Raw genomic sequence first — 16,723 nt, 5'->3', positions numbered from 1 at the left:
CATTTACCCGGCATTGATGAGAATTCTGATCTTTATGTAGTTGTTCATGAACAGCCATTTCTTTCTATGAAACTTAGTTTTTATGGTTGCTCCTTTCCTCTCAACTCTAACAGCACCCACCCAGGAACTCTGTCACCTTTACACTGCTCTCACTAGCATGGACTTGAGACTCTCTATAATATCTTACAAAGCCATGGTCAAGTTTGAAATGGAAAAGACCTTGGGCAACGTTGTATTGGTAATTCTAGTGGTGGGAATATGGAGGGAGTTTGAAAGTCTGTGGGAGGGTTCGGGGTGGTAATTTTATGGTATTTAGGACATTGAAAAACCTTCGAGATCTATGTGTACCTACTTTCCGTACTTCTGATAATACTGCCCATATTTTTATGCATTATACTCACAGATGATTATTTACTTCTAAGTCAATGGCAAGACTAATACCTATATTACATAAAAGTTTTAAATGGCATTCTTCTTTATGAAAGTTATAAATTATGTAGATATTTTTAGAGTCTAGAGCTCTGACTGTCTAAGCTTCAGTGCCTATAAAGGTTGATTAAATGATGTTGTTTTCAAAGCAATTATACTCCAATAAAGATGTTTAAAAAAATAAAAAATAAAAAATAAAATGCTTTCAGAATGAAAAAATTCCTCAGCTAAAGATGTAAATGAGGATTATTTAGTTTTAAAAGCTTAAAAAACACTGAAAGATCACTGTAACTTAAAAATCTATTAAGACATATTCTTGGGTTGTATCTTGTATCACAAAACCAATTTGGAAACTTGATTTAATGAGCTTAGCAGTCAATATTTGCGGAGAATACTGGATTCTCCCTTTTTGTGCCGTGTAGACACAGCCTTTCAGACTGGAACAGGCTTTGTTATTCATAAGCCAATGAACTGAATTCTGATGAGATCATGCTTTGACGTAGGATGTGGACCAATAGTAAACCTGCTTCAGGGTCTTGGAAGATATCTTAAAAGTGACAGCCAAAAGAGGTGGGGGGCTGCATCAAGCAAAGAGGAGAGAAGTTTATGCTCTAAAGATCACTAATGGATTTATTTTTGTTTTTATCATGACTTAGTATGATCAGATACCTCAGGAAAACATTGATCATAAAACTCTTCGTTGTATTCAGTAAAAAATCAGAATTGACATATATTTTAAATCTTTCTACACCTTCTCAGAGTCTGATCATCGTTTAAAATATGTGAGTTGCCTGATTCTTGTTGTTTGTCAGCTAGTTTAGAATTCCATGTAGGATTCAGTGGGGAGCTTAGAGATGGATTTTGCATTATGTTGAAAACTTGTTACTGTCACATCTGTGATGCACCAAAGCTGTCTTGTAGATAATTTGCAGTTGTATTTTTAGATCTAGTGTTAATATAATGTTTAACTGACAGCTGTTGAAATTTTGAACTTTATAAGAAATGCTAACACTTTAAACGAAATGGAGCCTTAAAATACTGTTTTGCTAGCTTAATTAGAAACACTTTCAAAAGCAAGTTAGTTGAAATTCATGTTATGATCAGTTTTCTATAGGTATAAACTGTACTTCTAAATAGCTTAAAAAAATTGTTTCAAATTATAAAGTCTATAGCTAAGAGGTTTGGATTTATTTAGTTGTGTGAATATGAGCTAGAGTAACTTGTTTTTATGTAACCTACATTTAAAAGCAGTCCTAACACTTACCATCTTATTCATATTTGCACATTAAAATACAAAGAGGAGAGTTATTTTCCATGGTGTTAAAATGATGTAAAAGATTAATAAAAATGGAAGTTGTTTTATTTTATTCACTTTTGTGTTTTTAGATTTGTTATGTTAGGAAACAATGAGATAGCAATCTAAGCTCTTAATATTCATATAGGTGTATATATATATATAGTCATTCTTTTACAGTGCTTCAGGAAAAACTGTTTAGATCATTGGTTAAAAGGGGCCTTCCAATCTCTTTAAAATGCCTGTGTTTAAGTTCTATTTGCATTGCAATTCACCAGGGAATATGTTTACCTTTGTAGAGTTTTTAATTTAGTGCCAAATTCCTTGTCAGCATTCAAAAATCATTTAGTATTACTGAGAATGTAAGTCATTTGATTTTATACATTAAGAAAAATATTTTTAATGTTTAATTTTATATTATTCAGTATAATGCTTTGTTATTGATGCTACTGAGAATTTTGATCATGGACTCAAGGAAGAATGAATCTATAAAATGATGTGTTTCCTATACAAGTATGCCTAGCAAGTATATGGTTTAGAGTAACACAACTTTTTTCAGAACAATGCTAACATATGTACAAGTTTTTCTTGTTTGGTTTTTGAGGAGGTTATTCTAGTCCAGAAACAAAATTTTAGTGAAATTTTAATTTTAGTCAAAATTACCTCTAGCATGTGGACTTATTATTCCCATAATTTGATCATGATTATAATGCCAAGACACCATGTAGCATGGCAGCCTTTAGCAATCAAACTATAAAAGAAATTGTGAGTGAGCTTGGGAAGTGACAGCACTGCTAATTTATATACCAACAGGTTTAATCATCTTTTAAGAATTGCTCATGAGGCGATTTGATTTTTGAAAATTTTCTTTATGTGTAATGATAGAAAATGAATGTTTTCTGCATTCTATGAAGGATGCATTTTTAATTGCATAGCAATGTCATATTCATATCAGTTATAGTCTAATTTTTAATGTTCTATGGTAAAATTATGATTTTTTTTTTAGGGCAACAAATGTAGGATAAGTTCCCCACAGGTAAACAGAAGGGAAGGTAAAAGATTCATTTTCTTTTAATCTCACCATTATCATCAAAATGTATTTCTTCACATGTATTTATTGACCTCCTTTACTAATAACTCTCTGGTTAAGAAACAAACTGTTAATTATGGAAGACATGCCCCAACCCTAAAAACATAGAAATCTCACGTAACTGAAAGGCTTTTGAGTAGACGTGAGAACCCTGCAGGTGGCGCACACACAGCTCACGGGAACATGCCCAAGCTGCTGTAGCAACGTCCACTACACTCCAGGGCTTTGAGACCTTAAGTCTTGTCCATATCTTATACTAGTTTTTTCTCCAACAGATTGTGAATTATCCACTAGCATTAGAACTAGAATATCGGGGGCTTCCCTGGTGGCGCAGTGGTTGAGAATCTGCCTGCCAACGCAGGGGACACAGGTTCGAGCCCTGGTCTGGGAAGATCCCACATGCCGCGGAGCAACTGGGCCCGTGAGCCACAACTACTGAGCCTGCCCGTCTGGAGCCTGTGCTCCGCAACAAGAGAGGCCGCGATAGTGAGAGGCCCGTGCACCGCGATGAAGAGTGGCCCCCGCTTGCCGCAACTGGAGAAAGCCCTCGCACAGAAAGGAAGACCCAACACAGCCAAAAATAAATAAATAAATATGTTAAAAAATCCTTCCCTCTAAAAAAAAAAAAAGAAAAAGAAAAAAAGAACTAGAACATTGGAATATAATGAGAGCAAGTCTGGAATTTCCTTGGCATGACCTGGGAAGACAGTCTTACTGACTGCCCGTGTAAATGCACAGGCATTACTATAGTTACAACTTATATTTTCTCCGTCTTGTTATATGAGTGGACTTTGACATCTACCTGTCCACTGGTATTATCCCACAAGATTGGAGAGGCATAGTTTATTCTGCCTACTCTCCAATACAATTCCAACCAAAGGTATTGCATGTAAATAAACGCTGAATGAAGTGTTCCCAGCTCTTAAGCATCACTATAAGGTTAGGGTTTCACATAGTCTATAACCTGGGAGTGTCTATGCCTCATTCATTTATTCGTTCAGCAATGCCAGACTATTAGTTACTCAGAAACAAGAAAAGTCCAAATAAGTCACTGTGCTTATTAGTATCTATATGCACTGCTTTCCCCCATACTCCCTAGGGATTCAATAAAAACTTGCAGGACTGAACACTATAAACACCAAATATAATATGTGCTTTTATTTGTATATGCTTTTTATGTTTTAGAAAAGCAATCAAGAAAAAAAACCACTGTGGAACCCTTTCCTAAAGCTGGTTTTGGAGAAGTCTAACCCCTATCTCAGGAATTATCTAAAGCAGGTTCAGATGGGTCAATGAGCTGCTGGAGCAAATGTGCTTTGATTAAGTGAAGAGTTGCTGAGTTTGTCCCAAACTCTATCAATATTCCTCCAAGAGACAGCTGGCAAAGAATAACCAGCCACAAAGCAAGAAGTGAATCAAAATGCTACTTAAACAAGCGTTATTGATGTCATCCCTTTAAAAATCCATTAATTTGTTTTTTGAGGTGAACAGTCCTAAAATGCAATGTAAGTAGAATGGAGGGCTTGATATCTCTGTTAAGAAAAAGTTGAATAATAATAACAGCAAAGACTGTGTGGAAGACTTTGACATTTGTCATCAACTATTCTAATTGATGGATAAAAAAAATCTGACCCTGAAGCAGTTGAATTACTTAAGAGTCACACAACTGGAGTGACAGAGCAAAGAATGAAACTAAATTCTGCCTTTCCTCCGTCACACTGATAACATATTGCCCATCTCCCTAGGATAGCCCCAATTTACAGGGTACTGGTTTCCCATACAGTTATAAATAGTTCTTCTGTTCACTCTCTGCCCTGGTTTGGATGATAAATCATATGATCACCTCCAATATCAAATAATGTAATAAATATAATAAATACAGGGAAAAGAGAAGAGAAAAAAATGGTTACAGTGGATGGGTAAGATTTGTAGGTAACAAATGGAGAAACAGAAGCAGAAAAGCAAAACAAAAGATAAAAAACATCTTTGAAATGAAAAATTTAGGGGCAAAATGGAAATTAAATAGGCTGATTTCAAAGTATGGAGGAGGAAGGGAAAAAGTCATAAAATTTTAAATGCAGCTTATTTTGAGAGTCGTGAGGACCCTAGGTTCAATTATTCTAAGGCTTTAACATTACCGGACACCCTGGTGACCTCGTAGTCTAGAAACGGTCGGTCTGTTGCTTCCTTGTCCTTGGCGTGATCCTTTCGTAACTCAGCTTTGACTCCCTGAAGCTCAAGCACGAGATGAAGAACGCCTGGTATTCTTAAAGGCTTAGACACGTGGTTCTCCAATCTGAGCCTGCGTCAGACTCACCTGGAGGAGGGGGCAGGGCTTGTGAAACACTGCCAGCTGGGCCCTACCCTCAGTTTCTGATTCAGGAGATCTGTCGTAGGGCCCAGGGAATTCGCTTTTTTAATGAGTTGCCTGGTGCTGTTACTACTGCTGCTTCAGGCGCTCCTCTGTGTTTTGATTCCTGCACTCATTCCAAATAGTGAGCTTTTTTTTAAAATTGAAGTATATTTGATTTACAATGTTGTGTTAGTTTCAGGTGTACAGCAAAGTGACTCAGATATATATATATATATATATATATATACACATATATATTCTTTTTCAGATTCTTTTCCCCGATAGGTTATTACAAAATATTGAGTAGAGTTCTCTGTGCTATACAGTAGGCCCTTGATGGTTATCTATTTCATATATAGTAGCGTGTTATGTTAATATGTTAATCCCAAACTCCTAATTTATCCCTCCCCCGCACCTTTCCCCTTTGGTAACCATAAGTTTGTTTTCTGTCTGTGGGTCTGTTTGGTATATAAGTTCATTTGTATCATTTTTAGATTCCACATACAAGCGATAGTGAACTTTTTAGAACTCACCTGCCTCTGAGAAGGAGATATCTTTAGTTTGCTATTTTCTTACATTTATCTATGAAAACTGATCAGGTTTGAGGCGAACCATGCCAGCTTGATAACAATACCTTAGTCTGCATAGTTTTTATACTTTTCAAAAACACTTTTCACCTTGGGGAAAAAAATTACTATTTTGTAGGTGAAAACATTGAGACCTGATGTGTTGATGATGGGACCTGGTATAGAACTCATGTTTTCTTCCTCCTGACCTAGGACTTTTTCCAGCTTCTTAGGTTGCCAAAGGATCATGCCAAGGAAGCAGTAGACTGACCATGGCCTGAGAAGGAGGTTACCCCAATGTCTGTGGCTAGACATCTAATTCAGGGCATCATAAATTCTCTTCTACTTCAGTATTTTGCACTTTCATAGAGCAATGCAAGATGACAGGGCAGATGTTTTGTTCACTTGGAGTTTATACAGACTCACTCCCTGAGGGTAGCTATTGGTGTATAATTGAACACAGATTTTTTTCATTCATGGCTTCTCTTTTGATCATTGGGTATATTCCAAGCAGTTCTGCATTCTGCCCCATTGTGTGCAGTAAATCCTGGGGCTTAGGTAAACACCCAGGGGTCCCTCCGCACACTGAACAATTCAAATGCATCAGTAGTCTGAGTTCTTTAGCCATCATTTGGGTCAGTGGTCTGACTTCTGGATTTTACACACCTGCAGAGTCAAAACAGAAAACAAAGCCAACCAACAAAAACAAAACAAGTGATGAGTCAGCATAAGATTGTCATTAAAAATATATTGCTAAGTAAGTATAAAATAATCTACAATTTTAAAAAGTCTAAAAGTTATAATTCCATGAAATAAAGGCCATTCTAACAGAAAAATAGTCAGAAAAGTTACTTCAGAAAAAAAGAACAATTTTTAAAAGTTGAATTAATTTAACCTAATGAAAAAGTATACTTTTGCAGTCCCTTGTTTTTTTTTTCATTTCACTGCACCACTGATCATGGACCGTCTTCTGCCTGTAACTAGATCAGACTTGAAAGATATCAAGGAGGAGAAGATTCAGTCTATTGTAAAATAATTCTGTCCAATCAGATTTTATGGTTTGCTCATTCAGTTTCTAGCAACCTCTGTATTGATTCTCATAACCTGTAAACTAAATTTCAAGTGCTGAATTGAAACCTGGTGTATTTAATTATGCCCTCAATGGAGGGAAAAAAAACAACTCTTCACCTGTCCTCTATATAGCTACACACATGATCTTCAAACAGTGTAAATGTCGCCTCAGTCTTGGCTCCTTTAGTCCTGGTAACTGTTTCTCCCAGGTCCAGTTTTCCATTTGCCCTTCCTCTTGGCACACAGGATGGGCGTGCAGTGAGGAAAGCATTCCAACTTTGGATGTACACACGTCTTGTGCCAACAGTGCTGTGATCAGTGCTATGCCTACAACCCAGTGAGAGAAGGATGAGGAGAAGCACTGCAGCTTGTGTGAAGCCTTGAAAGAGTTGTGAGAGCTGATGGCATTCCTCAGGGTACACCAGACACCAGTGATGGCGGTGGATTGTGCAGGCTCTGGGGTCACATCAGACTGCCCAGATCCCCAGCTTTTCACTTTACATGATGCGGACTTCACCACCCTGACGTGTTTCCAGAGCTGTAAAATGTGTATACTAACATACTTCAATTGAGCTGTTCTGAGAAATAACAATTAAATGGGTGAAGCTTCAAGGACAGTACCAGGCATGTACAGTTGTCCCCAGAGTCCTTGTGGGAATTGGTTCCAGGATGCCCTGTGGATACCAAAACCCACAGATGCTCAAGTCCCTTATATAAAATGCTCGAGGGCTTCCCTGGTGGCGCAGCGGTTAAGAATCCGCCTGCCAATGCAGGGGACACGGGTTCGAGCCCTGGTCCGGGAAGATCCTACATGCTGCGGAGCAACTAAGCCCATGCACCACAACTACTGAAGCCCATGCACCTAGAGCCCGTGCTCCACAGCAAGAGAGGCCACCGCAATGAGAAGCCCGCACACCTCAACGAAGAGTAGCCCCCGCTCGCTGCAACTAGAGAAAGCCTGTGCACAGCAACAAAGACCCAATGCAGCCAAAAAATAAATAAATTTTTTTTAAAAAAATGAAATAAAATGCTCAAGTCCCTAATATATTTGCATATAACCTAGGCACATCCTCTTGTATACTTTAAATCATCTCTAGATTACTTATAATAACTAATACGATGTAAATGCTATGAAAATATTTGAAATTAAAGTTTTGCTTTTTTGGTACTTTCTGCAATTTTTTTCCCAAATATTTTTGTTCTGAGATCGGTTGACTCCGAGGATGCAGAACCCATGGATACAGAGGGCTCTACTGTAATAGTAGTTCAGGAAATATGTGGCATTAGCTCCCAAGACACAGAAAATAGCATACATGCCTTCCACTTTGTTTTATTTCCCCATTGCCTAATACAATAATTTTAACACAGTAGGTGTTTAAGAAATAGCAGTCGGCCACTTTGGTATTAGACTGTTGGTATTGTATATCTTTGTGTCTATCGAACTATTAGACTTTTAAGTTGAGCAGATATCTTGCTTCCAAATAGTGGTTCAATTGTCACCAGAGCAGAACTGTAAAATCACAGTACTATCATGCCTGTGACTGTGAACACAGACATCTTAATCTGAACTCGTCTTGAAGCTGGCTGCAGCATCACGGTGGCAAGGTTTGGTAGGCTGTAGAAAGAGACCATCAGTGTGTGAGCTGCAGGTGAACTAAGACTGTTAATTCAAGGCTGGCAATAACTGGTTCTATAAAAGCCCCCAAATTTCCTAAATTCTGCTCTTATCAATAACTGAAAAATTTTAACCAAAAATACCTGGAAATTCAGAGAATACATCATTACAAATGCAAATAAACAGGGTTCAGTGTCCTTCTCCTTTGAGGACCAGCACACAGACAGCTGGCACAGCCCTCATCCTCAGGAACCTCAACCTAGTGTGCGGTACCTCGTGTGTACTTGCAGTTTGCTTAAACACCTGAAAATTGTGTCCCTGAGGTTTGCCTTCCTAGTTTCATGTCTTTTGGTGACACAGTTGTTATACCGCCAGGGTAACAAAGACCATTTCCACTTTCTCCTACCTGGACTGCACTGATGCCCGTGTAGGGGTATTTGCACTGAGGATGTGCAATGTCCTCAGCTATTTTAATTAAAGATGGTGCGCGTGTGAATGCACGTGTGTGTGCCCACACGTGAGCCACCGTGGTGGTGCTCATGGCACCAGAGTGGTGCTGTAAACAAGGCAGGGCACGACCTTGCCACGAAAAGTGCCATCTGACTCTCATATGGAAGCCTTGGGAAAAAAAGTTTATACTCACATATAACATAAGTCAAAGTTTTCATATCACCTACGTTCAAGTAAAAGAGCCTAAATAAGAAAGGCAACAAAACATATAACTTTCTCTTTCAGAAAAATAAGTGCAACTCAAAGTAGGTGTTGCTTTTGCCTAAGGCAAATACAAACATTGTCGCTTTCTTAGATGTGTGACCTCCAACAAGGTAACTGTGTCAGAAAAAATGGAAAGATTTGTCTCACAGGGTTATTATAAGGACTGCATGAGCCATTACACGCACGGTGCTTAGCAGAGCACTTGGCAGAGAGTAGACGTTCAATTAAAAGGAACTGCTGTTATTATTATTATTTATCTCCAGCACTGCCCCCACCCCAGGATGTTTGCATTTTAAAATTGGGTCGTTGGATACTTAATACTGTGACACAATGGAATGAATCTTTAGTGATATAATTTTTAATACTATGATATGGAATTAAAGTAGATAAATTTGTGTGTGATATATTTTAGGTACAAATGAGTAAAAATCAGGGTGACTTCTGTGGTAGGATGCATAACTGTGTGTGTGTGTGTGTGTGTGTTTTTAGGGGGGAGTACACAACTCCCTATAAATTATACTGTAGATGTCCACCCTAATGTGAAAGATAATCTAGCAAATTCTCTGCCTCTGCTCATCTTGACCCTTCTTAGAATGTCTCCTTTAACAGTCAAAATTGTATGTTTTTCTCACACCCTCTCTTCCACATTTCCCCCTCTCCTCTGATTCCCGTGGTGAGCAAAGAGCACAGGACACCTCGTATACCCGTTGGCCCACTGTCTTATGTGTCTGTCTATAACTGTGTCAATCATATTCCAAATTCCAAAAGGTCACCTCTATTATATCTGTTCACCCAAAGCGTAGTTCGGGGCTGGAAACAGGTAATATTTGTTAACAGTATTCCTATGGACAAAAGTCAGTTGCTTCAAAAAAATAATCATTTCCCAAGAAACCTCAGAGGAGCAAGCAAGTGAACTCCTGAAAACAAGATCAGTAAATCGGACAGAATTTTGCAGGTGGCAGTTTTAGTTTCCTGGGAAAGTAAGTTTCTCAATTTGCTCATCCACCATCTTCTTTCTGCGACATAATGAAGAAAAAGAAAAGGCTTAAAGCAAACATAAGAGACTGAATCCATAAGCACCACAACGATGCCGATTTTTAGAGGGGAGAAGGCAGAGAGGTACTGCTGTCCCAAGAGACTTGGGGGACGTCTGTGAGTAGTGCATTAGGCTCTGGAGAAGAGGTTGGCCTGCAAGGACCTCCAGGAACAGACTCAGAGCTCTTTAATAAGTATTCCAGGGAGTCAGGCTTTCCTGGAAAAAAACAAACTAGTGTGAGAAGTCATTACTGTGCAATTTCAGTCTTAAAAATAGCCAAGTATTGTTAAGGCTGCTGTGTGCATGAGAGAAAAAGAAAGCTCTTGTTAATGTCTGCCTCAGCTTCCACATTAAAAGAGGAGCTACACTGAAAATCTTGCCTGGCAAATACTGCGAAGGTCGTCCGGTTTGTATTATTTGGAATCACTTTTTGGTCCTTAGAATGACAAAGTTTTGGGGGGATTGTGTCCCTTTTTGTCAAATCGGTCTTGCAATAAAGGACAGCCAGGCGATGGCTCAGCCTCTTTCACTCAGGACTAGAGCTGCGCCTGGCGGTCTATTTCAGCTCTTTATTTGCCTAATTGCCCTGCGAGGCTGGCAGGGACGGTCCCTGCAGCCGTGGCTCTGCTGACTGCAGAGACCCTACCTGGCACTCCAAGTTGATGCGTCAGCATTTTAGGTAGAAATGAATTAAAAATCAATCAGGATGACTGCAGTGGTAGCATGCACAACTCTAACCTAGTTTGTCTATAATTTTCAACTATTCACCATAGATCCAAGCAGTGTTTAAGATGGTGAGTCTGTAACAAATGTGCTGCTTCTGTTTAATCAGGCATGTTTTCGTTTGTCCTCTTTTCTATTTAGAACAAGCAAATCTAACCTGCTTAGGAAGCCATATGTAAAATGAATGGATTCAGTTCTGAATTAAACCTGATGATAAATATTCATATGTAGCTATATCAAACTGTTTTATTAACTTATACTTCAAATTCAGAGGTTTAAATATTTTTGAAAAGCCTGTTTATATCCTTGCCACGTCTTTTTGTAACTTGCTGTAACTCTCTACATCGAAACTATACCGTTCTAAATAAATTTCAAGATTTACAATTCTGCAAAGATAGAGTTAAACACTGTTTGGACTCTGGCTACGTAAGAGAAATTGGAATTGTTCAAAGCTGCAGTCTTCAGCTCCCAAAGACAGCTACAGTAACTTTCTGAGCACATCGGGTTAAATATTTGTACAGACCCATTCTCTGATGATAAGGCAGTAATAAGTTGTGCAGTGCAACACTCCACAGGGTTCCAAATCTCACAAGCCTCTTTGTATGTGATGCTCTCACAGTGAAGAAGATTCTTTGGGCTACAAAGATGAAGAGTCTACTTCTTCTGGTGCTGATTTCAACCTGCTGGGCCGATCATCATTCAGACAACTATACTGTAGATCATGACAGAGTTATTCACATCCAAGGTAAGAAAACACAGCTTCTCTTATGAAAGTCGAATTCATTTCAAGTTACTTAGAGTTGAGATGCTTGGCTAGTGTTTCTTAATTTTAGTTCTGCTGCATTGACTTTTCCTTTCAGCGAACTGGTGAACACGCTCCCTGGCTACTGAATGCTATTGCATTACAGTAGAGTTAAGAATCTGGGACAATTAAAGTGGATTGGCTTAAGAATGTCCAACTGCAGTGAGCTGATGCAATTGTTCAAGGCTTTTCAGTTGCTATCTTCTAAGTAGAATGGAGGGTAGAAAGTTTATTTAGAGGCAAGGCAAAAGGGGGGGAGAAATAGGAAGGAAAACTTGAGATGTAAGGTAATTTTGTTAGAATCATCATTAAGAAAAACGACGTGAAAATGAAAGTCAGACAAGCTAAGGTTCAGGAAAAAGTAACTTACCCTATCAAAATTTCCTTCAGTAAAGCTTTAGTTCCCATAGACCAATGTATTGCCCTGCATATTTCTTTTCAGCTCAGCTGAATCCTAAGCCTGGGAGCCGTAGCAGGATTTGAGGCTGCAGTACAATGCAGCTATTTCCTCAGCCCCAGCTTCAGATGAGGGACACCCTGCATTAAGAAAGCTAAGAGACTTAGCTTTCCATAAGACTTAGCTTTCAATGTTGCATTTCAATGCAATAAGAAAAATATAATTCTAAAGGAGCTGGAGCTTCTCTCTCTGCCCTTGTATGCTGAAGAATTAAAATAAGAATGACAGGATTTAACAGTTTAAACATATGATTGTATGAATTTTAGATGAACTCAGTTTGGGGACCAGAGGCATTATAAGTTCGCTAAGAGACACAAAACATCAAGTTATAGCTTCAAGGTCAAAAGTGTAGTCTCAGAAAACTGCATCCACTGTTGAAAAGTATGACTTGTGAAGGTCAAATGATAGTGTAGGTCTGGCTGGAAGTATTTTCCTGCATGTATTACAACTACCCAGATAGAATTCTGAATTCGACAATGTCTAGCTATTTTAGGCATTTCTCTTTCAGTTCTCTTTGTTTCTAACAGCTTTACGATTTTCACTGTTGGACCATAAAAAGGAATTACATAATCATAAGTTTTACTATGCAAGCTGCTGACTCAGCTGTTTCCTTTACTGTATATAGTAGAATCAAAGCTGTTTCCCAGAGACTTAAGATATTTACACATAGAGATTTCTGATGAGGGAGAACATCCTTTTAACATCAAGTCACAGAAGTCAATTCAGCCAGACAGTAATACCTGGTAATTGTTAAAAACAGCAGTTTTAAATCCGAGGGAGGATAAACTTTAGCAATGGTTTCAAGCCATTACTGGACTAGATACCTGTTATCGATGTATAAATCATTTAGTCTAAATTTCATGCAGAGTATAAAAATATTATTTTAAAACTATATTAACATTTTAAAAGTTACTCCTGAAGGAAGCCTGTAAGTCAGACTCAAGTTTTCTCAGCAAGGAAAACTTCTGTTGCTCCAGTCTTTCCATTCCCATATACTCTGTTGAAATTTAGTGTAAAGGAATTGCTGACACAAGGTATCAGAATTATCCAGATTATTTGCCTACACTATCCAATTTTTAAAAAAATGACTTGCTAGTCCACTTCATTTTAATTGTAAATTCATGTTCTTAGAAAGTTGCTCTGAGCTTTCAAGTAATAAAACTACAAAAAAAACCAAAAAACAAAAAAACAAAAACTACAAGGCCTACATTTTGCTTGTGGAAATTAACACTGAAATGTGATTTGGGTCAATATTATGATGCTATGTCCATAGTTGAAATTTTTTTTAAAATTGCTCTAAATACCTGTTCTCAGTTTTTATCCAACAAAAAGTTTTCTTTTTACCTTATTATAGCATTCAGATTGAACTTTCATGTTCTCAGCCCTTCAGAGAAAACACTTCCAAATGGCCTGCCATAATTTCAGTCGCCTTTTATAACACAAAAATAAACCCACAGCACAGCAGATAATCATTAAAGCAGATAACCTGCATTACTTACTTGAAATACTGGATTATTTTCTCATATTTAAAACTTTTATTTATCAAACACAGCCCTCCAAAAACAAAACAAAAACATGGCCCAGAAGGAATTTAAGGGAGCTGAAACCTTCATAAAATTTTATAAGAATTTTGCAATCAAATGATTAAATTAGTAATCTGAATCTCAAATTCCCAAATTGTACTGATAAGCAGTATGAGCTTCTCTCAGTGACAGAAAATTATTCAAAATTCGTGTTACTACAAAAACACCTTTCCTATCTCTCATTTTTAATTAATTTTTTATTTTTGTACCTCAAGTTTCCCAGGCTTAAATAATACCAGCGGAATAATGCACATAATCCTCAAATTCTCCTTGGCTGCCTTGATAAAGATGCTGAACACTTTGTTAATATGTTCTTAACTCTTATGCATAAGAAGTACCTAATTATTTTTTCTGAAGGCTTCCTCCTTATCTAGTTGTGGGAGATTCTATAGAGATACAGGCAAAAAAAAATTTTTAATCTGGTTTAAAAAAAAAAAAATGTCAGAATACCAGGGGAAAAAATGGCAAGTATAGATTCCTGCGCAAAGTGTTTCTATTGAAAAGCTTTAGATAAAATTGCACTTGTACTAATTCACTTCCTTTAATTTTTTTATTGAATCAACTTGGTTATACAAGAAAGGAAACTACACTTGTCCATGGAGTCTGCTAAAAATTTGCAATCAAGATATCAGCTTCTGTATCATATACTGTTCACAGTGTGGGGGATAGTGATTTCCTCAAATACTTCTACAGGAAGAGATAACTGCTGTTGACATTGTCTCTATAACAATCTCAACTAATGGATTATACTCCTCATTTCATGATGTGCCTAGTCAAACAACTTCTCAATCCTTTGAAACTTGAGTTCATTAGGAAGAATTTTATATGGAGTACTAAATCACACAAAAGCACAAGTTTTAAAATATTTGGATCTGGTCTAAAAAAACTCTTTGCCGACTTTCAATTATCAGTAGAAGTTCAGAGACGATGAATATACTTTTTTTAAAATACAACTTTTATGAAGACACTTATATGGACAGCAGAGAAATTTTATGACCACTTGCCTATTAACCAAAATAGCTGCAAAACAATTATAGTTATACTGAATACGTAACCGCCCGATCTTATCCATGTCAGCGATCCCGTGTTTCCTGCCTCTGGCATTCCAAGTGCAGGTCTTCTGATGACAAGTTCAGGAGTTTTTCCCCTAATGCCAGTTACTGGCTTTAGACCTTGGGCAGTTTACTTAATCTCTTCAAGTCTCAGTTATCTCATCTATAGAATTGGGTATAATCACTGTTATTCTATAAAGCTTTGTGAGAATTAAATTATATAATATATGGAAAAGTGCTTAGTACCCAGAACACAATAAGCTCCAGTAGATGATAGTTGATTATTTCTTCACTGTCATGGAAAACTGATTTTTAAATAGAAAAAGGAGCACAAATACTGGTGGGAAAAGGTCATGCTTTTCAAATTCATTTGCTAGCAGAACCATATCATTACCTTAGTTATAATGAAGTAAACATTTTATAAGTTGCCTTCTTTGCCCTCCTTAATTCCAGTTTTAAATTTCTCCAATAGTATTAAACACTATCTGATCACTTTTACTTTCTGTGTAGAAAATGAAGCTTTCCAAACTTAAGTAATATTCCCCTTAATATACTTATTAGGTGAACACAAATAAGCTACATTAAACTTTTTAAAAGAATAATAAGAGGAAATCTTAGAGATGAAAACAGTTCCCTTCTTTATAATAAGTAAAACTTATGGTCACTTTTCTCAAAAGATAAAGCAATTAGATTTTTTTAAAGAAAGAGTTGTCAGAAGTTCATCTCTGTGGGTGGCAAAAATAATGTAGATCTAGAATCCCTCACAGAAGTAGACACTCTCCACTCAGTGTGGTTGGTTCCCCCTTCTTGTGCCCCAAACCACTCTTCCATCCTAGCTTAGCATCAGACTGTCAGCTTTGTAACACTCCACCTATACAGTAGTGCCTGGCACATAGTAGGTGCTTAATATATGTGCTGAATACATGAATGAGTGCAATGAGACACTTCTAAATTACCACTATCATAATGAGCACTTCTCAAATCCTGTGGCATCCATGGCATTTAGCAACACATGACACATTGTGTGGGCCTAATGTACATTAATAGATCACTGCTTTCATTCTGTAATGTTGGCATAAAGTAAATCATAGTTTACAGAATTTAAGAACTTAAAAGGACTTTAATATAGATCATTGAGATCAATACGCCATTGTATAAATGAGGAAATCAAGACCCAGCACTTAAATGTTGCTTGGCCCAGGTTGCATGGCTGATGAGGACCAGTTTCTCTTGGCTAACCCCCTTCTTCAAATCTGGGATCATTTTTCACCTTCTTAATGAATGCACCCTGACTACTGTGCTCTTCCCCTCCTGTGGCATCCCGATCTATCTCTGATCTTCTTTTCCTTTTCTCTGTAGTCCTGGATATCTACTTTACTTATTTTTATGCAATTGTTTGTGTCCATCTCTGCCACAAGAACATATATCAGCTCCACGAGGGCAGGGATCTTTGTCTGATGTATCCCAGTCACCTAAACTAATACTGGGCACACAGTATAGGTAATCAATACATTTGTTAAATAAATTCAGGACCAAAATCTAGGAACTTTTCCTAATCAAGTCCTAGTCAGTCTTTCCAAATCTCAGGAAACTTTACGGTTTGTACGATGAGAGGCAGCAGATAAGGAAGAGGATTCTGAGTTTCGATAGCAGTTTTTGTTTGGTCATTTTTTATTGCTCCCACACTGCACGTAGCGTCTTACAATCCAGGAGAATCCACCAGAGGCAGGATGCAGCAATCCTCCTAATGTGTGCACGAAGCTTTGAAGAGTATTTGATTTACATTTGGTCACTGCAATGCTATCGTGTTCCTTATGTAATATCTGCAGAGTTGGGATCTGGTGGTGCAGAGAGGATCAAAAGGAGCGAAGTGAATTTAATAATGGATGATCATAAACCATCTACAGAGCCAAAGTTTAATAGGAGGGCTAGATAAGC

General features: G+C 37.6%; 1 protein-coding gene across 1 annotated transcript in view; it reads left to right on the top strand.

Annotated features, from left to right (window-relative positions):
• Positions 1-16,723, top strand: part of HAPLN1 (hyaluronan and proteoglycan link protein 1) — a 70,032-nt gene that overhangs the window by 27,721 nt on the left and 25,588 nt on the right. The window contains exon 2 of the mRNA XM_068533673.1: positions 11,511-11,636. Coding sequence (XP_068389774.1) covers positions 11,537-11,636 — 100 coding nt within the window. The 5' untranslated portion in view covers positions 11,511-11,536. The remainder of the gene's footprint in view (positions 1-11,510; positions 11,637-16,723) is intronic.

Source organism: Eschrichtius robustus, chromosome 2, assembly GCF_028021215.1.
Source record: "Eschrichtius robustus isolate mEscRob2 chromosome 2, mEscRob2.pri, whole genome shotgun sequence".
NCBI classification, from domain to species: domain Eukaryota; kingdom Metazoa; phylum Chordata; class Mammalia; order Artiodactyla; family Eschrichtiidae; genus Eschrichtius; species Eschrichtius robustus.
The sequence above is the reverse complement of the archived record's forward strand: the minus strand, read 5'-3'. Positions and strand labels throughout refer to the sequence as shown.